A 24516-nucleotide genomic window follows, 5' to 3' on the forward strand; every position below is an offset into this window, starting at 1 on the left:
GGGAGCTCACTCCATTACGCGGCACTAGGGATTTGAACCGCTGAACTGCTGACCTTTCTGATTGACAAGCTTAGCCACTGAGCCACTGTGTCCCCTGTAGGAGGCATAGAACATGGGCAAAAGCTGTGTATGTTTTGCTGATGGCTTCTTAGCATTAGATTATACTTGCTACTCAGATACCAATACATAACCCTAACCCTAACCCTAACCCTAAACCTAAACCTAATCCTAAACCTAATCCTAAATCTAACCCTAAATCTAACCCTAACCCTAACCCTAACCCTAACCCTAACCCTAACCCTAACCCTAACCCTAACCCTAACCCTAACCCTAACCCTAACCCTAAACCTAACCCTAACCCTAAACCTAACCCTAACCCTAAACCTAAACCTAATCCTAAACCTAATCCTAAATCTAACCCTAAATCTAACCCTAACCCTAACCCTAACCCTAACCCTAACCCTAACCCTAACCCTAACCCTAACCCTAACCCTAACCCTAACCCTAACCCTAACCCTAACCCTAACCCTAACCCTTACCTTAGCTTAAATTGTGTTTCTGTCGGCGCGCTGTTTTCGGCGCACTGTTGTGGGCGCATTGATGACGTTGCGGTTTTCACGCTGCGCTTTTGTCGGCGCGCTTTTGTCCTGCGCGCATTTGTCGGGTCACGTTTCACATTCACGTGTAAGACACTTTTTCTCCCTTTTAAAACCAAGATAACTAAGCTGGCCTATGGAGGAAAGACAACTCAACCACCATATTGTCATACAATGGATGCTATTCCATTGTAAAAAAAAATACCAGAGAGGCGCTAAGGATCGATGGCAATGTTAAATGAACGAGAATCCTTTTTGCCTTAGTGATGAGATGATGAGGTGTTTCTAACCATGTCCAGATGAGCATGGAAACAAGGACAGTTCTCAGAGACACCTGCGGCCATCAAGCTCTCTTCTGAACCATAACCAGAGCTTGCTCTGATTTAACTTTGATAAATATCGTGTGAATCCTGCTTTCTTGACGTGGCTTTTACTCAGGCGGTGTTACATAAAGCGGAGACACCACTTTTGGTCCAGAATCCAGGGAAGAATATGTGCTCTACCCCCCCCCCTCTATCTAGCCAGTGATTGGGGATCAAAGATCAATGCTGTTTGCTTTCCCCGGCGTCCTGCGACAGAGGTTGGGCAAGATCTTTGTTAGGAGAGTTTGGCCAGCAGCTGGAATTAATCTAACACCTGGTCTCTGCTTGCCTCCCCCTCCCACTTCTATTGCCTGGGCTTACAAAAGAACTGTCCCACCAACCCAAGGAGCTTTTAAAGCTCGTGTCCTCTTCCTGTTTGCTTCAGAACTTAGCCGCCTGGGTCTGCATTTCTCTTCCACAGACAAGTAACTCCTTTAATTATTTGAGCCCCTTTCTCTGGTGACTTATGATATTCAGAAGAAGACCTCAAAAAGCCCCAGTACTGCCCTGATTCAGAAAGACCCTTTTGGAGGGATTCTAGTGCCCTATTTAAGAAGCTTCATAAGACCTCCCATTTCATCTGCCACATGCCTAAAAAAGTCTGTTCTTCATCCTTTCTTTAGGTTTTTCGGGATAGTCTTCCTTTTTTCCCCCCCATGTTATGATTGGTGTTTGATTTTTATTGCAGGCACAGAGGAGCAAGATGTCTTTCAGGTGTCCAACTCCTGCTTGGTTGATGCTGGTGGGATTCCTGGCGTTGTTGGATAGCAGATGTGAAGCTCAGCGGGATTGCCGAGTGACCAGCTTTACGGTTCAGGAAAACTTTGATAAATATCGGGTAAGTATCCTGCCCATATCTTTTCCTTCTTCTAGGTATTCTAAGTTTGCTCCCTTACAGCCCATCCCTGCAATTTTTTTTCTGCTGTTCCCCACTTTTCAAAATGTTCCCCCAGTTACCTGAAATAATCTGAGATGGCTTCTAGGGTGCCTGTACAGTAATGATAGCTAGTCTAGAGAAAAGAAGGATTAGGAGGGACATGATACCAAGTATTCCAGTATTTGAGGGGCTGCCACAAAGAAGAGTGGGTCAAAATATTTTACAAAGCGCCAGAGAGCAGGACAATGGATGGAAATAATTCAAGGAGAGAAGCAACTTGGAATTAAGGAGAAACTTCCTAACAGTGAGGACAGTTAACCAGCGGAACAGAAATTGCTTTCAGAAATTATGGGTGCTTCATCACTGGAAGTTTTTAAGAAGAGGCTGGACAATTTGTCTGAAATTGTATAGGGTCTCCTGCTTGAGCAAGGGGTTGGACTAAAAGACCTCCAAGATTCCCCTCCATCTCTAATCCGAACCGAACTGAACTGGTCTCTTCCAAGTCGCCATCTTTTTTATATCGCCTTCAGTTTCTTCCCTAAAATCTACCTTGTCGCCTTAATTTTCATGCCCTACACCAGGACTGGGAAACCCATGAATGTTGCCGAAATACAATTTTGTGCAGTCTGAAACCCTTTAGACGGACATAGACTCTCTATCCTGGAATTCCTAAATATACCCCAGATATGTTTCTTTTTTTCATCTATTGCTTCTTTGGTTGCCAAACAGGACAGGAACTGTCCAATCTTCTACACTATAAAATGTTGTGTGTTCTATTGCTGCTAAATGGATAAGAGTGTTAACATTGCATGAAGCTAATTCATGGTTATCACTCTTCACAGCAGAGAAAGGCAGTTAGCTGTGTTCGTTGCTCAGCAAACTGTTCCAGCCCCCCCATTTATTTTCGGAAATAAATTTCAAAGGGTGTCAATTCTCTTAGAGAAATCTTTTTTTGTGTGAATGGCCTTACATGTGTTTACATTTCAAATGACATCCGTAACTTGGTTTTTACCAGAAGTTCCTCCTTGGAATTATTGTTGTTCAAAGACAGCTGATGTATGTAGATATTTCACCTGTAGGTAAACTCCAAGTGAGTCATCTTCTGTTATAAAAGCTAGATTTCAAGTTTTCTTATTGACAGACTGAGACGGGGTTTTTTTTTGATGGGGGAAAGAGAATTGGCTCCATTTCATCATCCAAATCCTTTCTGTGTAATTTCCACAAGGCTGAGTTAATCTGATCCAATTTATCTCTGCTTTACCCATGTTAGAGATGAAAGCTTTCTAGATCACTTTGTATTTTATTATTTGTATTGTATTTTATTATTTGTATGCCGCCCTTCTCTGGGAGGACTCAGGGCGGCGAACAATTCAAGGGAATTGAATTGAATTCAAAGGATAGCAATTATTTTTGATACTGATTTTAATTTTGGCTTGACTTTGACGATTTTTTACTCTTACATTTTGTAATGGGCCTTTTTCGGTGCTGTAAACTGTCTTGAGCATTGTATAAAAGGCGGGATGAAACCTAACAAATAAGTAAAAAATAAAATAGAGAGACAAGTTACTTTAGACGCAAAAGAACACATTCCATGAAATATAAGGCACGCATCTTTACGACTCATAGGCTACAGTCATAAAATATTTTAGACTTCCTTTTGTAAGATTGCAGAAAATCCTTCAACTATAATTTTTTCTGAGAAAGAAAAATCTGACTTTGGAGGTTTTTTTTACTGGTAGGCAACTTTCAATATCACTTTTCCTGGTGAGTAAGGAACTCAAAACTTAAGATATGTAAGGAAAAGGTATGGATATACAGGATCTAGTGTTTTCCTTTGACTATTGACTCATCATCAGTGGATAATTTGCGTCACCCTGGAATGATATATATTTGTACCTTTCCATTGGTTTCATAATAACATAAGAGCTATCTGGTAAATAAAACAAAGGTTAATTATTAAGTTTGGCATAGTTATTGTATATAGTCTACCGCTCTTCAAAAGAATGGAATGGAATGGAATGGAATGGAAGGGGAGAGGAGAGGAGAGAATTATTTATTAGCCAAGTGTTATTGGACACCAAGGAATTTGTCTCTGGTGCATAAGCTCTTAGGTACATACAACAACAAAGTGATATATCATAGATCATAGTTACAATCAATCAGAAGATACAACAAGCGATAAATCACAGATACCAATAGGAGAAGGTAGTAGGAAAGATGAGAAGATGAGAAAGATAAGATTTAAGATTTAAGATTTAGTTTATTTGTACGCCGCCCTTCTCCGGGAGGGACTCAGGGCGGCAAACAACTCAAAAGGGGAAAAGGGGATACAAGAACAATACACGTAATTAAAATACACAAGAGTCATACAGCCATACAAGTCGAGAGGGGAGGGGAACTCATCAACCCGAGGCCTGCCGGCACAGCCAGGTTTTGACGGCTTTCCGGAAGGCCTGGAGAGAGGTGAGGGTCCGGATCTCCGCGGGGAGTTTATAAGATGATGAGAAGGATGATGTCCTACTGCGCGGGTAAATATCTTTAGGCTTATAATCAAAATTTGTACACCTGTCCTCAGAAGTCCCAAGATATGGCTTTTAAGTGGCACCCACCAAACTTAATACGGAATAATTATTTTAAGCAACATTTGCTGAGAATCGAGGTTCGTTTAGTTCCCCTCAAAATGTTTTAGGGTTTCGTGAAGTTCATTCTTGCATAGCCGTATTTTTGGAATTTCATTTTTGTTGCAAATGTTAATGACAGATGAACATGGCTGCAATTGAAACTTTCTTCGTTGACATTTCATTTCCTCCTATTGACCTATTCCTTTCTTTGTTTTAAGATATTTTAGACTGTGTTTGTTAAAAAGCTATACCGTGTACGGGCTCTGGGAAGTCGGGGGGAGGGAAGGGAGGTGGGGTTTTAGGGGGAGGGGGGAAATATAATATGTGTTAGATTTTAAAGTACATGATTGCACTGGTATACTGTGGCTCTTTAATGTTAGGGTAAAAATAGGACAAGCTGAACATATTGATAGACAATAGAAATACACCGAAGGGAGGAGTAGAGCGAAAGAAGAAAGAGGGGTAGAGAGGGTGGGAGAGAGGATTGGAGGCAGGAGGAGAAGGAAGGGAGGGAAAGTAGTGGGAGAGAGGAGTGATAGAGCGGGAGGGGAAGTAGGGAAGTAGAGGGGAATGTTGGAAGGAAGAATGAAAGTTGGAGGGAGGTGAAAGAGGGTGTATGGTGGGTCAAGGTGGTATATTAGGTTTGTATCTTGGGGGGTATTGTCGACAAGAGGGAGGGCTGTGTTTATTGTTCAATGTTATATGCCCCAGTTATGCACAGTATACATGTGATTGTATGGAATGAATTGGAAATAAACATATTTAAACGAAAAAGAAAGGTCAGCTAAGGACTTTTTTCCCCCTCTCTTTTTGGCAGTACGCTGGCAATTGGTATGCCATAGCCAAGAAAGACCCTGAAGGATTGTTTCTTCAGGATAACGTGGTGGCCAGCTTTACTGTGGATGAGGATGATAAGATGACTGCCACCGCGAGAGGCCGGGTCGTGCTTTTCGAGTGAGTCTTGAGATCCAGCTTCCTTCACAGAAGGTCCAAGCAGTGGTGGGATTCAAAAATTGTTCGAACCTACTCTGTGGGTGTGGCCTCCTTTGTGGGAGTGGCTTGCCACCCCATGTGACCGGATGGGAGTGGCTTGCCGCCCATGTGACCGGATATGAAGATGCCGACGACACTTGTCAGAACCACCTTAAATGACCTCACGCACAGCACTGGCATGCATAAGAATAGGATGTAAACTTCTTTTTTAAAAGGCATCTTTGGTTTGCGTTAAAACAACTTCAACACACGCAATGTTCTGATTGCACCACAAACGCAGTAGTCATCCTTACCTTTCACAGAGGCACTGAGTTTTATAAATAGGAGCATGAGAGTGTAGAATAATCATATCCAAGGACCAGGGGTGGGTTTCAAAAATGTTTGGAAGCTCTTCTGTAGGTGTGGCCTGCTTTCCGGGTCCACTGGTGGAACCTCTTCTAACCGGTTCGGTAGATTTGACGAACCGGTTCTACCGAATAGGTGCGAACTGGTAGGAACCCACCTCTGGGTCCAACCCTATCTTAGATAGGTTTCAGAATTTATTACTATTGCAATAAAGAAGAACAAGGCCAGAAACTATCCAATGGTGAGGGTGGTGGTAGTTTCCATCTTATGCCAAAAATCATATCTGGCTTTGATTATTATACACTTTGCCTTATGTTGGAAAGTTCAACACAAGAAGAAAAATGGTTATTTCTCAAGTCAGAAAACGATGTGATCCAGCCTGTTATAGTTTTTCGCCCCTCTTCTTACTTGCTCACATTCTTCTATTCCTTACTGGTAGCTAGCACAAGTAGCTACAGATTTATAACTATGACCTTAAATCCATCTCTTCCTCTTTTCAGTACCTGGAACATGTGCGCTGATATGGTGGGCACCTTCACCGAGACAGAGGACCCTGCCAAGTTTAAAATGAAATATTGGGGTGTGGCCTCGTACCTCCAGAAAGGAAGTGAGTATATCAGGAGGAGAGCTAGGTTACTCAGGGCCCTGGCTACTTTTGACTTCCCAAAGCCAGAATTCAATAAATCTGGAAATTACCGGATTGGGAGAGAAGGTTATATATATCTAGTCTTTTTTTTTTTTTTACTTTGTGAAGAGATGTCGGTCAAATCTCAAAACATTACGTAGAGTAAATGAAAGCAGAAGAAAATCTCCCACGCTTGCCCACTGAAGCTCCAGCTATATTTAAGGAAATTGCTCAGAATAGACTGTCATAATTACCATCGGAACGATTTTGTTACTGAAAATCTGGTTTTAGCTATCCCTTGAAATCTTCAAAAAAAAGGCAGATGGAGCTTTTTTAAGGGTCTTTTTCATCCCCTTTTTAGGCTAGCACAGACTAACTTGCAGAAATCATCCAATATTACTGGAAAGGCTATTTGGCTCCAGGGGTTTTCCCCCCACCTCCACCTTCAACAGATATTCAACCTTTGGCCTGCCACGAAATCACAACAGGCTAAGGACTCGGGAGTCCAAAGGCTGGGTGTGCTTGTCTGGGTCATGTTAAACACTACATCTGGCACATCCCTTCCATTGTATCTTATCAACAACTGGCTCCACTCTTTTAGAAAGGAAGCAGTTAAGAAGCCCTTAAACCCTCCTCGAGTTATTTGATAACTTTAAAGATAACGTACTCCTAATGTTGATTCCTGTGCAAATTTCAGGACTTTTTGTCACTTAAGCCTGGCCAGTTCACGGATGTTAAACCTTTGGCTTCTTCAGCACCAAAATACCATTCGCAACACCATTTCTGAGAACCTTTCTCACGATTGCGTTCACCAATTTGACTTGCCATTTGCCTCTGGAATAATGTTTTTCAATCGGGTTTCTAAGTCATAATTTTTATGCATAAAGATGTACGCGAGCTACCGAGTTACCTGTGTATTCAAACATTTCAGAATCAGTTTTAAATAATTGGCACTTTCAAAAAGAAAGATAAATCTCATCTCTGATCAATTTCAGTACCTGAACGGCAATACCTTTCACACGGTTAAGTAGATGCCTACAAAACAGGCTTTGTTCACAAAGAAATAAGATGTGAAATCACTTTTAAAGTGAGTAACGGTAGGTCAATATGTTTAGTTTACTTTATTGTCATTGCACCTCGTACAACAGTGCTGGGTTTCAAAAAATGTTGGAACCTCTTCTGTAGGTGTGGCCTGCTTTCCGGGTCCACTGGTGGAACCTCTTCTAACCGGTTCGGTAGATTTGACGAAGCGGTTCTACCGAATAGGTGCGAACTGGGAGGAACCCACCTCTGTTGTACAACGAAACTAAATACCGTCTTCAGTGTACATCATAACTATACAAATAAAACACAAACACACATCCTTCACACTCTATGTGATTGAATTGAAAACCCGATATTGCATTAATGTTGCACTATATCGTAGAATTCAGCCGAGGTGGCGCAGTGGTTAGGGTGCAGTACTGCAGGCCACTTCAGCTGACTGTTATCTGCAGTTCAGCGGTTCTAATCTCACCGGCTCAGGGTTGACTCAGCCTTCCATCCTTCTGAGGTGGGTGAAATGAGGACCCAGATTGTTGTTGGGGGCGATATGCTGACTCTGTAAACCGCTTAGAGAGGGCTGAAAGCCCTATGAAGCGGTATATAAGTCTAACTGCTATTGCTATTGCTAAAATAGTTACTGCTCTGGGATAGAAGCTGTTTTTCAGCCTATTTGTCCTTGTTTTTATTATCCTGTACCGTCTGCCAGATGGTAATAGTTCAAAAAAAAACAAGGATGCCCAGGATGAGATGGATCTTTAAGAATGTTTTGAACTTTCTTAAGGAAGCGGGGGCTATAAAGCTCTTCCAAAGAGGGGAGAGGGCAACCAATGATCCTCTGGGCAATGGCGCTAACCCTCTGGAGCGCTGTTGTATCTGCCACTGTGCAATTGACAAACCATACACAGGGGCAGTAAGTTAAAATACTCTCTATGGTGCAGCGGTAGAAGGTCACCCGCAGTTTTTCGTTCAGTTGTTGTTTCCTGAGATGTCCCAGGTAGTATAATCTCTGCTGGGCCCTTTTGACTAGGGCTACAATGTGAACTCCCCAGGTTAGGTCCTCTTTTATGATAATACCCAGAAACTTAAAACTGGCCACTTGCTCCACTCAGTCTCCATTGATAGCAATAGCAATAGCAGTTAGACTTATATACCGCTTCATAGGGCTTTCAGCCCTCTCTAAGCGGTTTACAGAGTCAGCATATCGCCCCCACAGTCTGGGTCCTCATTTCACCCACCTCGGAAGGATGGAAGGCTGAGTCAACCTTGACCCGGTGAGATTAGAACCGCCGAACTGCAGATAGCAGTCAGCTGAAGTGGCCTGCAGTACTGCACCCTAACCACTGCGCCACCTCGGCTCTTATCTCTCTCTCTCTCTCTCTCTCTCTCTCTCTCTCTCTCTCTCTCTCTCTCTCTCTCTATCTATCTATCTATCTATCTATCTATCTCTATCTATCTATCTATCATCCATCCATGCATTATATCTGTTTATCATCTATCTATCTATCTATCTATCTATCTATCTATCTATCTATCTATCTATCTATCTATCTAGCAATAGCAATAGCAATAGCAATAGCAATAGCAGTTAGACTTATATACCACTTCATAGGGCTTTCAGCCCTCTCTAAGCGGTTTACAGAGTCAGCATATCGCCCCCAACAACAATCCGGGTCCTCATTTCACCCACCTCGGAAGGATGGAAGGCTGAGTCAACCTTGAGCCGGCGAGATTAGAACCGCTGAACTGCAGATAACAGTCAGCTGAAGTGGCCTGCAGTGCTGCACCCCTAACCACTGTGCCACCTCGGCTCAAGGGCTGGATTTCTGATCTATTCCTTCTATAGTCCACTAGATCACAATATGTGATCCTGAACTAAGGGGCTTTGCGGAATAAAAAAATGCAGGCAGTCCTCACTTTACAACTTGCGATTTGTTTAGCGAGCGTTCAAAGTTATGGGGAGAAAAGGTGATTTACACCCAGGTAAAGTGATAACTGATTTTTTCATGATGCTTTATCCTAGATGATGATCACTGGGTCGTGGCCACGGATTATGATACGTATGCTCTGCACTACTCTTGTCGTAATGTTACTGAAGATGGGACTTGCGGTGATAGCTACTCGTTCTTGTTTTCCCGGACCCCAGATGGCCTAACGCCAGAAGCACAAAGAATTGTCAGGCAAAAGCAGGTGGAAATCTGCTTAGACAAACAGTACAGGCGCATTGTACACGATGGTAAGGAATATTTTATTAGGACTTTACAGGAAATCTGGCCCAGGATGGGATAGATTGGGAACAAGAAAGCTACTAGTTCCAGGGCAGTTAGAATTCTTAGTGGCGCACAGATGCCACAATCACCTTAAGAGCCTTGATAAAAACAGGAGCTCTCTTCCGGAGAGATTGTGGAAGAAAATAGCTCTATGAGTGAAAGATTATGTTATCTCTTGGAATGGGCAAAATGTAAGTTCCTAACACATTTGTCTAGATCAGTGTTTCTCAATCGTGGCACGACAAAACCGCGCTCGACTAAAGCGCGCCCGATTAAACCGCGTCGCTGACGTCATCAACAAGGCGACAACAGCGAGCGCGGAGAAAGAAGGGCGCTTTAAATAGCGCTTTGAAAGCAAGCCGATTCAAGTTAAGGTAAGGGTTAGCTTTAGGGTTAGCTTTAGGGTTAGGTTTAGGGTTAGGTTTAGGGTTAGGTTAAGGGTTAGGTTAAGGGTTAGGGTTAGGTTAAGGGTTAGGTTTAGGGTTAGGTTTAGGGTTAGGTTTAGGGTTAGGTTAAGGGTTAGGGTTAGGGTTAGGATTAGGTTTAGGGGGGTTAGGTTTAGGGGTTAATTTTAGGTTTAGCGTTTACAACGTGCTTCTGTCTCCGCGCTGTTGTCGCCCTGTGATGACGTCAGCTACGCGGTTTCGTCAAGCGCGCTTTAGTCGAACACGGTTTTGTGGTGGAACCCTTCTCAATCACAAGGAGAGATTCAGCCTAGAAATAAGGAGGAATTTTCTGATCGTGTGAACAATCAACCAATGGAACAGAAGTTGCCTTCAGTAGTTGTGGGAGCTTCATCACTGGAAGCTTTCCAGAAGAGATTAGACTGGTATTTGTCAGAAATGGTTTAGAGCCTCCCGCTTAGGCCGGAGGGTTGGACTAGAAGACCTACAAGGTCCTTTCCAACTCTGCTAATCTGTTAAATCTCACCCAACCTTTGAGCTGCAGAGAGTTCAACTCCCAGAATTCTCCAGGAAACATCTTAAAGTTGTGAGGTTGACAAATACCGGTCTGGTATTCCATCATATACCTTAAGACTAGCTTTCACCATCTAATTGTTGGGGCTATTACGCTTAGAATTTCTAACCAGTATGACCCAATGGCTGGGAAATTTGTAAGTCAAAGACGGAGGTGAGTTGCTCCGGGGCGAACCGGTAATGGCGGCAGCATGAGGCTCCACCCACCTGTCTGGATGCTTCTGCACATGCGCAGAAGTGTTGCGAGTGAGCGCCAGCGTGCATGTAAGCATGAGCGAACCAGTAGCACTGAGATTTGAAACCCACCTCTGGTCTAAGACATCTGTTACATATGCTTCAAGTTATATTCATAATATACCAGGGTATTATACCTAATACCCTGTTTCCCTGAAAATAAGACCTCCCCAGATAATAAGCCCGATCGGGCTTTTGAGTGCATGCATGCCCTCCCCCACAAAATATCCCCCCCCTGAAAATATTGCAACACAGCAGCAGCCATGAGGTGACCATGCTCACCGCCTCTTGCACCTCAAAAATAATAAGACCTCCCTGAAAATAAGGCCAAGAGCTTATTTTGGGGGGCAAAGGAAAATAAGACTCTGTCTGTTTTCGGGGAAACACAGTACGCGGTGCAATCAGATTTGAGGAGTGAATTATACTAGAAAAAAACTTAAAAACCTATTTATCCACCCAGAATGCCACTGTTTTTCACACTGGATTCCAGTTAGCTGCCTACGTCAAATCTACCTAGGCCAGAATCTCAGGGGACCAAGGAGAGATATTGGAAGGCAAATTAGGCATGAGAAGACTCATGAAAGGAATAAAAGAAATGTGGCCATGAGTTAAACATTGGGTACTTTTGATAAATGATGGAACTGAAAAAGAAAAGGAGGCCCAAAGGAATTTCTGCTCTTTCATATTAATTCATTGTTATCTACCAGTTTTTCTCAGATATGATTCATAGTTCCCTCTCCAGTTCTTTTGCAAACGGAGGCAATCTGACTTCTTAATTTAAATCTGGACGATTCTCTCTTTTTGCTAGGAAATCTCTTTTGCTAGGATATCCACAAAATATCTGTTTTTCCATTTTGAAATTTTATGTCTTTCCCCCCCACTTCAGAGTACCTAGGCTCAGTTAACCTTGTAGCAGCTGTCATGATATCCATTCACACAATATTGCCTATCCTGCAAAAAGCTTCAATGTGTTACTCACGGAGGGTTTCTCTATATCAGTATTTCTCAGACTTGTCAACTTTAAGACATATGTATTATTCTTTTGAGACATCAAGGGTGAAATTAAATAGACCTTCATACTCTAATTTTTTGTAGGCTGGTTCGTACCATCTACTAGCTGTCGAACCTTACTATACCATATTAAGTCAAATCAGTTCGCTTTATTTTGTAATGCGTTCTGGGGATTTTAGCAGATTTACTTTTCCTTTTTCTTTCTTAGGATTCTGCGACTAAAGATAACATACTCTACGGAAAGCAGAAAAAGCATTTTCTCAATAGTTAAAAGCTTTTAAAATGTACTGTTTTGAGACAGGTCCTTAATTTCAATTCAATTCATTCATGGGATTCATTTGGATTTTAAGAATACTTATCTAAATTACAGACAAGTAATTTATCATTTATCCTTCCACCAGTTAATAAACTGAAATCAGTGTAATAGGACCACGGTTGTGTTGTGAATGTGTATTTATGCATTTGGGGTACGTTGCCTTTACAGTGTTTAAAAAATTATAAATCCAAATTGTCGGCGCGCATTGTGTGTTGTGTCTCTTCTCATTCTACAAATCTTACTGTGCTGGCATAACTTCACCTCATGGATAGTGAAAGTATACCCTCATCGTGATCAATTGAAAAACTTTTCTTGAGGAAGTTGAAGCTGTAACATAAAATATTATTGCAATTTGTGCAAATGTTGCATCTTTCTGCAAGACACATACCTATTTTTCTTCAAAGTATGCTAAATTTTATATGAACATGATTGGTTTAGTATCCTTTGAGCTACAATAGAGTGTTCGAAGACTTCAGTTAGTCCAGAATGCAGCCGCGCGAGTGATTGTGGGTGCACCCAGATACACCCACGCAGGGGTGGGTTTCTCACCCCATTCCAACCGGTTCGGTTGGAACGGGGCCGGCGGCGTCCTCGTGCACGTGTGCAGTGCATGCATGCGTACTAGCGTCTGTGCGATGCTCCAGCTGCTCCTGGAGGATCGCGCAGGCGCTGTATGCATCCTGCGCATGCGTGGAAGCGCAGAACTCGTCAAAACCGGGTAAGGAGCGCAGGCGAGCGGGCGGGCCCTTCGCCATTCCCGGAAGTTACTTACTTCTGGGTTCGCTGACCAACCGGTTCGCGGGGACCGCCGCAAACCGGTTGAAACCCACCCCTGCACCCACGTCACACCTATCCTCCGCGAGCTGCACTGGCTACCCATTAGTCTCCGGACCCGCTTCAAGGTGCTGGTCGTTACTTATAAAGCCCTACATGGCATCGGACCTGGCTACCTGAGAGACCGCCTCCTGCCGATTACCTCCCTCAGACCGATTAGATCTCACAGGTTAGGTCTCCTCCGGATTCCATCTGCTGGCCAATGTCGGCTGGCGACCCCCCAGGGGAGAGCCTTCTCTGTTGCAGCTCCAGCCCTCTGGAATGATCTCCCTGTCGAGATCCGGACCCTTACTACCCTCCCGGCCTTCCGCAAAGCCACCAAGTCCTGGCTGCTCCAGCAGGCTGGGGGGCCTGTGAAACATCCAGCCCCACGGAAATTCTGAATGTTGCGTCTTTTTTAAAGTGTTGTCTTTGTCTATTTATCCCCCTTCCCTTGTTTATTGTGAGCCGCCCGGAGTCCTTCGGGAGTGGGCAGCATACAAGACAAATAAATAAATAGATAGATAGATGATAGATAGATAGATAGATAGATAGATAGATAGATAGATAGATAGATAGATAGATAGATAGATAGGAATCTCCCACGCACTGAGTCAGTTGCTGGACCAAAGAAATTGGTTTTTAGATTTTTTTAATGCTGCCTCTATGATTATCATTTTAATATAAAGATCTCAAAGTAGTGAACGTACAAAATACTCTTTCTTCCTCCTACTTCCCCCACACAGCTACCCCGTGAGGTGTGTTGGGCAGAGGGAGAATAAAGACTAAGCAGCAAAGTCTAATGGGACAGAGGAATTGGATTTTAAACTGGGAATTTCAAATGAATATTCATAGGACCAAACCGATCTGTTTATTATTATAAGAGGGAAGCTGCTAGCAAAATACACATGTATAATTTTAAGTCAGGGACAATTAATCACTTCTTTCTACTGGTGGAGGTTTTTCACAGCCGGTGTGTCAATCAAATGATATGTTTGGGGGCTGAAAGGTCGTGGTTTACGTTTCTGATATCTTGAGCTGAGGTGGCGCAGTGGTTAGGGTGCAGTACTGCAGGCCACTTCAGCTGACTGTTATCTGCAGTTCGGCGGTTCTAATCTCACCAGCTCAAGGTTGACTCAGCCTTCCATCCTTCTGAGGTGGGTGAAATGAGGACCCAGATTGTTGGGGGCGATATGCTGACTCTGTAAACCGCATAGAGTGGGCTGAAAGCCCTATGAAGCGGTATATAAGTCTAACTGCTACTGCTATTGCTATTGCTATTTACTGGCAATAGTGGCTGGCATCTTCACAGGCAGAAAAATCCCATTGGAGGGTAAATGGACTTAGAGTTTGAGATAAGCCACCATGAAGTTGAACAAAAAAAATGGACATCACCTGCTATTGCTATTGCTATTGCTAATTGGGGAATTCTAGGCGTTGTAATCCATAGAATCTAAAGTTATCAAGGATGACAAACACCATTGAAAAGGATAACTGGCATGTTAAAGTACAGTCCTACTTAAGTGGTGAAAACTCCCTTTTTCCAGTATACATCAGTGGTGGGTTGCAGGTGGTACGCTCCGGTACGTGCGAACCAGTGCCTGCCTGGAGCACCCAGTACCATTCCGGTGCGGTGCTTCAGAGGGCCCACCTGCCCACCCGAGCTCCTTACCTGTATTTGAGCTCTTCAGCGCTTCTGTGCACAGAGCGCATGGTGCCTGCACAACGCTCCGCCAAGCAGCTGGAGCATCGTGGAGGCTCGCAGAGGCGTCGTAAGAGTTAAGAATGCATGTGCGCATTGCCCGTGTGTGCTGCGTGCATTCATGTGGTGGACGCCGGGCCTTGTTACAACCGTACCAGTTGCAACAGGATCCGGAACTCACCACTGGTGTACGCTCACTCTTAGGAAGCCAAGAGTTCTGTGTGAACCTGTTCTTAGGTCATGGATATAATTTTAAGATCCTAAAGAAATCATTATTTTAGTTAGTTTAGGATGGTATAGTACGGAGATGCTCCCAGCTAAACTGTTTTAATGCATGTTTATTGCTATCAGATTTATTCATCCGTGCTTCTTACCAAGGTAAGCAAAACCATCTGTACAAATTGTTTTCCCAACTGCTTACTCCAGTTCTTAAAAACTCTTGACCTTCTTCTCACGAGGAATACCACGCGGTTTATCTGGTGATAACGGATACTGTGAAATCTCTCCCGTTCTGCTGCTTCGCAGACGTCTCCACTGTAGTCTCTTTTTTCCCAAGGGGGTTTTGGCAACAGAAAAAAATTTGCCTCCAGCCATGTCTAAACTGGACCAGATTGTACAAAACCGGGTTGACGATTGAATTGGAAAATGTAAACGCCATTATCCAGAAGAAAAAGAACGATGCAATGTTCACGTCCGGTTGGAACTTCTGGACCAGAATGAGGAGAATGGTGATGATGATGGGGCTCCACATGACGAAGAAGGAAATCATGAGGAGGAACAGAGTCCGGAATAATTTGAAATCTTGCTTGGAAATGCGAATGTGGTGCCCCTCCGAGTAGGCCATGCCCACCTGGAGGCGTCTCCTCGAGGCCTTGGCGATCTGCAATTGAAACACAGTAGAAAGTTGAGCCTTGAGAATTACCTTTCTTCTCTTTGAAAAGGTTTCAAAAATAGGATTTCTTAATGTTTTAACAACTATATACAGGTACATTATGACAGTTCATTCAGTGACCATTCAAAGTTATAACGGCCCTGAAGAAAAACTCACTTATGACCACTTTTCACACTGTAGGTGGGTGAGGCAACATTCAGTGCATAAGACGCACCCAAATTTTCACCCTCTTTTAAGGGGAAAAAGGTGTGTCTTATACTCCGAAAAATACAGTTGTCAACTTGCAACCATAATTGGGGCTAAGTTAAGTGAGTTGTGCCTGATTGAATGATCATTTTTGTCCCAGTTCTGTCACACAATCACTGCAGTTGTTAAGCGGATCGTGCTGCCATTAAGTAAACCTGGCTTTATATTTTTAAAAAAACAAACCCCACTTGGAGCCATTTGTTAAAAGAAGCAGCTTTGGCTGCAACAACCTTCTTTAAGCTGCTCTCTCCATGGAACAGATCCCTGGTTGGACTAGAAGATCTCCAAGGTCCCTTCCAACTCTGTTATTCTATTATTGGGCTTAGATGGGGGTCTGATTCATCAGGGCAATGCTTATGTTCTTATGTTTTAACAATAAACGTTACTGAGATGCTTAAGAATATTTTAAAAAGTCAGTCGTGCGTTTCTTATCGCATTATCAACTTCCTTCGGTGAATAAATGCTAAAATTTTGATTTTGATTTTATTATATTTACATGCCGCCCTTTTCCCCCGAAGGGGACTCAGGGCGGCTCACAATTCAAATCAGGGAAGGGGGGGTACAGACAGAAAATGAAAGACGAAACATAACAAATGAAAATCCGGTATATATTCTTGTGGTCTGTAAAATTGAAATTCCATTTGACATATACCCACTGTCTGCATTTTAACAGCTGGCACCTCTTAGCATCATTTAAAAAAAAAAAAGAAGCAAAACTATGGAAAATACCTGTAAAATCTTTGAATAACTAATTACAATGACCAATCCTGGCACAAGGAAGATGACAGTGGCAAAGGAGACATCCCAAGCGATTTCTACTTTAATTCCGGGCCAATCCAAGGTGCAGATATACATTTCCTGTAAGGAAAGAACAAAACTTACGTTAAGCACTTCTTTGGATTTTCAACACAGCCTTTTAGAAAAATCTATCTCACTCTTCCGTGTGACATAATCACTCACCAAATACAAGCTACAAAATAGCTAATGATTACATGATTTATTACGGTAAATAATAGTGTGTATCCAAATAAAGGTATGGGAAAAATTAAACCAAAGTTTCGCATCAGTGAAACTGAATAGCTTGACAAACATTAGAAGTTATGAGCTCAATCTGGCTACGTTAATAACAGCTGTAGGTTAGAAGTGAAAGATAGTACTTATTCCCTGATGATCACAGGTAGTCCTCAACTTACAACCACAAAAATGAGCTCGAAATGTATGTCGTTATGTGAGAAATTAAATAAGCTTGCCTCCTTTTATGATTTTTCTCTCTAGTGAATCACTGCAGTTCTTAAATTAGTAACCTGGTTGTTAAGTAAATCTGGTTTCCCCATTGCTTGTCAGAAGGTCGCAAAAAAGGATGACTCCGCGGACACTGCAACCGTCATAAATGTGAATCAGCTATCAAGTTTCCGAATCTAAGCCACCGGACCAGTGGTGGGTTTCAATTTTTTTTAGAACCTCTTCTGTAGGTGTGGCCTGCTTTGTGGGAGTGGTTTGCTGGCCTTGTGACTGAGTGGGAGTGGCTTGCCAGACGTGTGACCAAGAGGGAGTGGCTTGGCAGTCATGTGACCAAGTGGGGGTGGCTTGGCAGTCATGTGACTGAGTGGGCATGGCCAACTTGTAAAATGTGGTGAAGCTCACTTAACAACACTCTTGCTTAGCAACCAAAATGTTGGCTCAGAAACTCTGGCATTTGAAGCACGCAAGTCTTAAAGCTGTCAAGTTACAAGACCCTTGCACCCCTAACCCTTTAGAGAGAAAAAAAACCCAGGGGTGTTCGAACTTGACAGCTTTAAGACTTGTGGACTTCAACTCCCAGAATTCCTCCTCCAGTCACATTGGCTCAGGAACTCTGGCATTTGAAGCGTGCAAGTCTTAAAGCTGTCAAGTTACAAGACCCTTGCACCCCTAACACTTTAGAAAAAAAAACCCAGGGGTGTTCGAACTTGACAGCTTTAAGACTTGTGGACTTCAACTCCCAGAATTCCTCCTCCAGTCATGTTGGCTCAGGAACTCTGGCATTTGAAGTGTGCAAGTCTTAAAGCTGCCAAGTTACAAGATCCTTGCACCCCTAGCCCTTTAGAAAAAAACTCCAAGGGGTGTTCAAACTTGACAGCTTTAAGACTTGTGGACTTCAACTCCCAGAATTCCTCCTCCAATCATGTTGGCTCAGGAACTCTGGCATTTGAAGCGTGCAAGTCTTAAAGCTGTCAAGTTACAAGACCCTTGCACCCCTAACCCTTTAGAAAAAAAAAACCCCAGGGGTGTTCAAAGTTGACAGCTTTAAGACTTGTGGACTTCAACTCCCAGAATTCCTCCTCTCGCTCTTCATCTTGATGTTGTGCGGACGGGCGGGGGGAGGGAGCTGAAACCGGTTCTAAACGGCACTGTAGATTTGTGGAACCTCTTCTATAGAAGAGGTTAGAACTGGCATGAACCCACCCCTGCACCGGACCATGGGGATGCCGCAAAGGTCATAAGCGTGAAAAAATGAATATAAGTCACTTTTTTCAGTGCTGTTCTAACTTTGAACGGTCATTGAATGAACTGCTATAAATCGAGGACTATCTGTATTGTTCCCTGTTTCATCTTATGGTCTACACAACTTGTAGTTGTATAGGGAAGCCTATTTCCTTAGGAAAGTACATCAAATCTTCAAAAAGAACAAGGCTACCGTAATCTGGCAGCAAACCTCGAGACGGCCACTTGGGGGCGGCAAAGAGAAACAGAAAACTCAGTGGTCCCCAACCTTTATGACTTGGCCCGCCACTTGCAGAAGTCGAACTGCATGAGTGTTGACATACGCCAATCAGCCCCTCAACGCAACCCTCTTCCAGACAGGCCATGGCCTGGTTGTGGGCTGCTGTCTGGGGTTTGGAGACCCCTGCTCTAACACTTTGTTGCCGTTGAATGATTTCTCATCTCATTTTTGCATGCTAGCTATGATATAGCTAGCCGAGGTGGCGCAGTGGTTAAATGCAGCACTGCAGGCCACTTCAGCTGACTGTTATCTGCAGTTCAGCCCGGCTCAAGGTTGACTCAGCCTTCCATCCTTCCGAGGTGGGTAAAATGAGGACCCGGATTGTTGTTGGGGGCGGATATGCTGACTCTGTAAACCACTTAGAGAGGGCGGAAAGCCCTATGAAGCGGTATATAAGTCTAACTGCTAACTGCTATATAACAGGCAGGCCTATTGCTCAAGCACAGGAAAGCAAAGACTTTTATAACATCTGAAATTATACATTGATCATAACACGTACATTTCTGCACATTTTTCTATATGCCATATTGCCTTATAATTGCCTCCCGCCGCCGCTACTACTGGTTTGGCCCAGAGGTGGGTTCCTACCAGTTCGCACCTATTCGGAAGAACTGTTTCGTCAAATCTACCGAACCGGTTAGAAGAGGTTCCACCAGTGGACCCGGAAAGCAGGCCACACCTACAGAAGAGGTTCCAAAAATTTTTGAAACCCACCACTGGTCCTTGGATATGATTATTCTACACTATCATGCTCCTATTTATAAAACTCAGTGCCTCTGTGGAAGGTAAGGATGACTACTGCGTTTGTGGTGCAATCAGAACATTGCGTGTGTTGAAGTTGTTTTAACGCAAACCGAAGATGCCTTTTAAAAAACAAGTTGACATCCTATTCTGATGCATGCCAGTGCTGTGTGTGAGGTCATTTAAGGTGGTTCTGACAAGTGTCGTCGGCATCTTCATATGGGCGGCAAGCCACTCCCATCCAGTCACATGGGGTGTCAAGCCACTCCCACAAATGAGGCCACACCCACAGAGTAGGTTCGAACAATTTTCGAAACCCAGTTTCTGAGCCAACATTTCGGTTGCTAAGCAAGAGCGTTGTTAAGTGCGTTTCACCACATTTCACAAGTTGGCCACGCGCACCCCGTCACGTGGCTGACAAGCCACTCCCACCAGGTCACATGTCCAGCAAGCCACTCCCACAAAGCCGGCCACACCTACAGAAGAGGTTCTAAAAAAAAATTGAAACCCACCACTGATCCAGAGAGACGATTTCTGACCGGCCTTAAACCTCTATGCAAAACTGAGTGGGAGATGGTTACATTAAACTAATCAGGACTGGATCGAGATAGATTCTGAATGGGAGCTCACCAAGAAATCAATGAACTTCCGGTTTCCAGCACTCACATGCGCCCCAGCTAGCTAGTCTTCCAGTTACTGGCACACATGCGCAGGTGACAATCAGCTGGCCGGTGTGTATGCTCACGTGTGCATGCACGCCAGAAACCCGAGAGAGGAATGGGTGATGCCCCCGCGTGCCAGGCAACATGGCTCCATGTGCCACTTTAGGCACGCGTGTCACAGGTTCCCCAACACCTGGTTTGATGGGAGCTCACTCAACATAAAACCACGAGATTCAGAGGCTGGAGAATGTCTCTCTCCATCCTTGTTTTTCTTTTTTGTAAACTTTATCCTTCTTTTAAAGATATTTTGCATAACCCACCATATTTTTTATCCAAAACGCCTTAACCTTTTGGCAAGTCCATCATATATGAAAATATGTAGCATCGAGAGAACCACACCTCCAACGTTTAGGCTGTACATTCGGATACATAGAAGCCAGATGTTCTATAGATGGCATTTAGATCCTAAAAAGCATCCTGCTTTTCTTGAGGAAATGCTCATCTTCATGATCTTTATGAATCTTCCCAAACTTTGCTCTGGACAACGTATTCAGTCTTCCCTCCAGTTTTATTCTATACCTCAATTATTAAGTGAGAGAGAGAGAGTTCCTTCCTTCTCTGTTTTGGTTTGCTCACTCGTTGCAAGATACTTCAAGGCGCTTTGCATAACTCAATATCCCTAAATCAAAGCCTACGTAATCTCTTTGATACGCCTACACTCCGTACTCCGTGTACCGGGTAGTAGGCAGCTAACGTCAGTTGTACTTAGGGGTGAACGAAGCCCAGCTCTCCAATTTGCGATGCCACCTTTTTATTTCACTTTTTGGGCCAGTAGGTAATATTTTGCTTGGATCTGAACAAGAAACAGTCAAGAGGGGATTTGTTCCCTGTGGATGAATCTCCTCAACTGTCACACTTCTATCTGTCATAGATCTTTCCTTCATTTATTTGTAATCGCTTGAAAATCATTAACCCCATCATGATAACGAAGGCATTTATGATTTGAATCATTCTTTAACTGCTCTTCAGCCAACACATCAAAAGCAGATTATGATCAGAACAATAAAATGCAAATAAGTATAAAGAAACAAAAACTGTAACACGGCAGCGGATAAAAGCGGATAAAAGCACGCAAACACACATGGCAAAAAGCTTTGTCATATGAAAGCTCTTTAATCCGCTCCAAAAATGAAAGCAAAGTCAATCTCAGGTGACTTTCCAGATGACTTCCCTCTTGTTCCAGTTGCCATCAATTCATGGTCCCAGTATCTCATCCTTACAAATTTTTCAAAGTATTTAAAATTAATAATCTCATCAATCCTTCCAAACAAATACAGTTGAGTATGGAGCTAAGTAATTGGCTTTGTTTTACAGCAGGATCTGAATGGAGAACAGCTTACAATTTTGACCTCTATGCTGCAGATCTTTTAATATTTATTTCTTTATTTATTTATTAGACTTGTATACCGCTTCATAGGGCTTTCAGCCCTCTCTAAGCGGTTTACAGATTTTTTAGCAAATTGAGTCAGCAAATTGCCCCCACAGTCCGGGTCCTCATTTCACCCACCTCGGAAGGATGGAAGGCTGAGTCGACCTTGAGCCGGTGAGATTTGAACCGCTGAACTGCAGATCAGTCAGCTAAAGTGGCCTGCAGTACTGCACCCTAACCACTGCGCCACCTCGGCTCATATATATTTCAGGGGAAGCACAATTGAAATAGATGATGGATGGATGGATGGATGGATGGATGGATGGATGGATGGATGGATGGGTAGATAGATAGATAGATAGATAGATAGATAGATAGATAGATAGATAGATAGATAGATAGATAGATAGATGATAGATAGATAGATAGATAGATAGATAGATAGATAGATAGATAGATAGATAGATAGATAGATAGCAGACAGAAAGATAGATGTACATCAGGAGTGTCAAACTTCAGCTGACTGCAGTTCTGCAGTTTGGCGGTTCAAATCTCACTGGCTCAGGGTTGACTCAGCCTTCCATCCTTCCGAGGTGGGTGAAATGAGGACCCAGACTGTGGGGGCGATATGCTGACTCTGTAAACCGCTTAGAGAGGGCTGAAAGCCCCATGAAGCGGTATATAAGTCTAACGGCTATTGCTATTGCTATTCCTACGTGACAGGGGGTTGGACTAGAAGACCTCCATGGTCCCTTCCAACTCTCTTTATCTGTTAAATGTAATTAAGTGGTGCTTGCTGACTAATGAGAGCCGAGGTGGCGCAGTGGTTAGAGTGCAGTACTCCAGGCCACTTCAGCTGACTGCTATCTGCAGTTCAGCGGTTCTAATCTCACCGGCTCAGGGTTGACTCAGCCTTCCATCCTTCCGAGGTGGGTAAAATGAGGACCCGGATTGTTGTTGGGGGCGATATGCTGACCCTGTAAACCGCTTAGAGAGGGCTGAAAGCCCTATGAAGCGGTATATAAGTCTAACTGCTATTGCTATTCCTACTTGTGGAGAACTGATGTGGAGAAATGAAGGAGAGCAGCACTATTGAAGCTGAGAAGATAACTAGAGAAAAATTAGAAAGAAAGAAAACTTCCAACAATGGAAGTTTTCAAGAAGAGCTTGGACAAGAGCTTGGAAGAGCTTGTCTGAAATGGTATAGGCCAGGGTTTCCTACGTGAGCAAGGGGTTGGACTAGAAGACCTCCATGGTCCCTTCCAACTCTCTTTATCTGTTAAATGTAAGTAAGTGGTGCTTGCTGACTAATGAGAGCCGAGGTGGCGCAGTGGTTAGGGTGCAGTACTGCAGGCCACTTCAGCTGACTGCTATCTGCAGTTCAGCGGTTCAAATCTCACCGGCTCAAGGTTGACTCAGCCTTCCATCCCTCCGAGGTGGGTGAAATGAGGACCCAGACTGTGGGGGCGATATGCTGACTCTGTAAACCGCTTAGAGAGGGCTGAAAGCCCCATGAAGCGGTATATAAGTCTAACTGCTATTGCTATTCCTATGTGACAGGGGGTTGGACTAGAAGACCTCCATGGTCCCTTCCAACTCTCTTTCTCTGTTAAATGTTAAGTAAGTGGTGCTTAGGACATGGGTATTAAAGTTTCTCCTTCTCCTCTCTCCCCTTACCACTCCTCCTTGTAGACCTAATCTTCCTCCTTCACCCTCTCTGCTATCCCTCTCTTCCTATCTTTCTTCTCTCCTCTGCTTCCCACTCTTCTACATCATGTCTTCCCTCCATCCTTTTCTACTCTACTTCCCCTTCCTTTCTCCTTCTCCTCTCTCCCCTTACCACTCCTCCTTATACACCTCATCTTCCCCCTTCACCCTCTCTCCTGTCCCTCTCTTCCTATCTTTCTTCTCTCCTCTGATTCCCACTCTTCTACATCATGTCTTCCCTCCATCCTTTTCTACTCTACTTCCCCTTCTTTTCTCCTTCTCCTCTCTCCCCTTACCACTCCTCCTTATACACCTCATCTTCCCCCCCTCACCCTCTCTCCTGTCCCCCTCTTCCTATCTTTCTTCTCTCCTCTGCTTCCCACTCTTCTACATCCTGTCTTCCCTCCATCCTTTTCTACTCTACTTCCCCTTCTTTTCTCCTTCTCCTCTCTCCCCTTACCACTCCTCCTTATACACCTCATCTTCCCCCCCTCACCCTCTCTCCTGTCCCTCTCTTCCTATCTTTCTTCTCTCCTCTGCTTCCCACTCTTCTACATCATGTCTTCCCTCCATCATTTTCTACTCTACTTCCCCTTCCTTTCTCCTTCTCCTCTCTCCCCTTACCACTCCTCCTTATACACCTCATCTTCCCCCCCTCACCCTCTCTCCTGTCCCTCTCTTCCTATCTTTCTTCTCTATCTTTTCATTTCTTGCCCCATTGGGGGTCCTATGGCTCCCCCCCCCACCTACCAGGATCAACTCACCTGGCCCCTGGTGGGCAGCGGCTTGACGCTGAAGTAGTAGCTGAGCGGGAGGGTAGCCAGAGCTGCCACGGCCCAGATGGACAGGAGGCAGGTGACCACCCTCCGTCCTTTCCAGGGCTTGGAGGGTTTGAGCCGGACGATGCTGACCACCCGCTCCAGGCTGACGGCGGCCAGGGAGAGGATGGTGACGCTGCCACTCAGGCTCAAGAGGAAGAAGAGCAGGTGGCAGACGGCCTCGCCCAGCGTCCAGCTCCCGGTCCAGCGCACCACCGCGATGACCGGGATGGCACTGATGAAGAGCAGGTCCGCGCAGAAGAGGTTGAGCACCAGGCAGCTGGCAGCGCCCGGCCGGCCCTTGCGGCGCAGCACCAGCCGGATGGCACCCGCGTTGGCCACCGAAGCCAGGGCGAAGATCGACGCCAGCACCACCGTCTCCACCACGCTCAGCCCCAGGTGGACGCTCTCATCCTTGAAGTCCGAAAAGAAGGGGAAGAACGTGTCGTTCCCGACAGCCCCGGCTCCGGGCAT

At 44.3% G+C, this 24516-nt stretch overlaps 2 protein-coding genes across 3 annotated transcripts; one reads left to right on the forward strand and one right to left on the reverse strand.

The window, feature by feature from the left end:
* The first annotated feature begins 1272 nt into the window (after positions 1 to 1272).
* On the forward strand, positions 1273 to 12469 carry RBP4 (retinol binding protein 4). Of its 2 annotated transcripts, none has more exons than XM_032231991.1 (6): positions 1273 to 1383; positions 1647 to 1796; positions 5274 to 5410; positions 6295 to 6401; positions 9484 to 9696; positions 12161 to 12469. In XM_032231991.1, exons 2-6 carry the CDS (start codon positions 1662 to 1664, stop codon positions 12172 to 12174), a joined length of 606 nt encoding a protein of 201 aa, XP_032087882.1. In that variant the 5' UTR covers positions 1273 to 1383; positions 1647 to 1661; the 3' UTR covers positions 12175 to 12469. The 2 variants fall into 2 exon arrangements, with proteins under 2 accessions (XP_032087882.1, XP_032087881.1); XM_032231990.1 differs by lacking the exon at positions 1273 to 1383 and adding an exon at positions 1429 to 1557.
* Positions 12470 to 15147: 2678 nt separating this feature from the next.
* Positions 15148 to 24516, reverse strand: FFAR4 (free fatty acid receptor 4). Its single transcript, XM_032231985.1, has 3 exons — positions 23989 to 24516; positions 16651 to 16779; positions 15148 to 15663 (listed from the first exon to the last, which is right to left on the reverse strand). Exons 1-3 carry the CDS (start codon positions 24514 to 24516, stop codon positions 15256 to 15258), a joined length of 1065 nt encoding a protein of 354 aa, XP_032087876.1. The 3' UTR covers positions 15148 to 15255.

This window comes from Thamnophis elegans, chromosome 15 (assembly GCF_009769535.1).
Source record: "Thamnophis elegans isolate rThaEle1 chromosome 15, rThaEle1.pri, whole genome shotgun sequence".
NCBI classification, from domain to species: Eukaryota; Metazoa; Chordata; class Lepidosauria; order Squamata; family Colubridae; genus Thamnophis; species Thamnophis elegans.

Coding starts and splice junctions, on each gene's coding strand:
- RBP4 (XM_032231990.1), top strand. Junction 1,797..5,273: donor AAAACTTTGATAAATATCGG/GTAAGTATCCTG, acceptor TCTTTTTGGCAG/TACGCTGGCAATTGGTATGC. Junction 5,411..6,294: donor GGCCGGGTCGTGCTTTTCGA/GTGAGTCTTGAG, acceptor TCCTCTTTTCAG/TACCTGGAACATGTGCGCTG.
- FFAR4 (XM_032231985.1), bottom strand. CDS start 24,516: ATGCCCGGAGCCGGGGCTGTCGGGAACGACACGTTCTTCCCCTTCTTT. Junction 16,780..23,988: donor CGCTGCCCACCAGGGGCCAG/GTGAGTTGATCC, acceptor CTTTCCTTACAG/GAAATGTATATCTGCACCTT. Junction 15,664..16,650: donor GTTATTCAAAGATTTTACAG/GTATTTTCCATA, acceptor TTTCAATTGCAG/ATCGCCAAGGCCTCGAGGAG.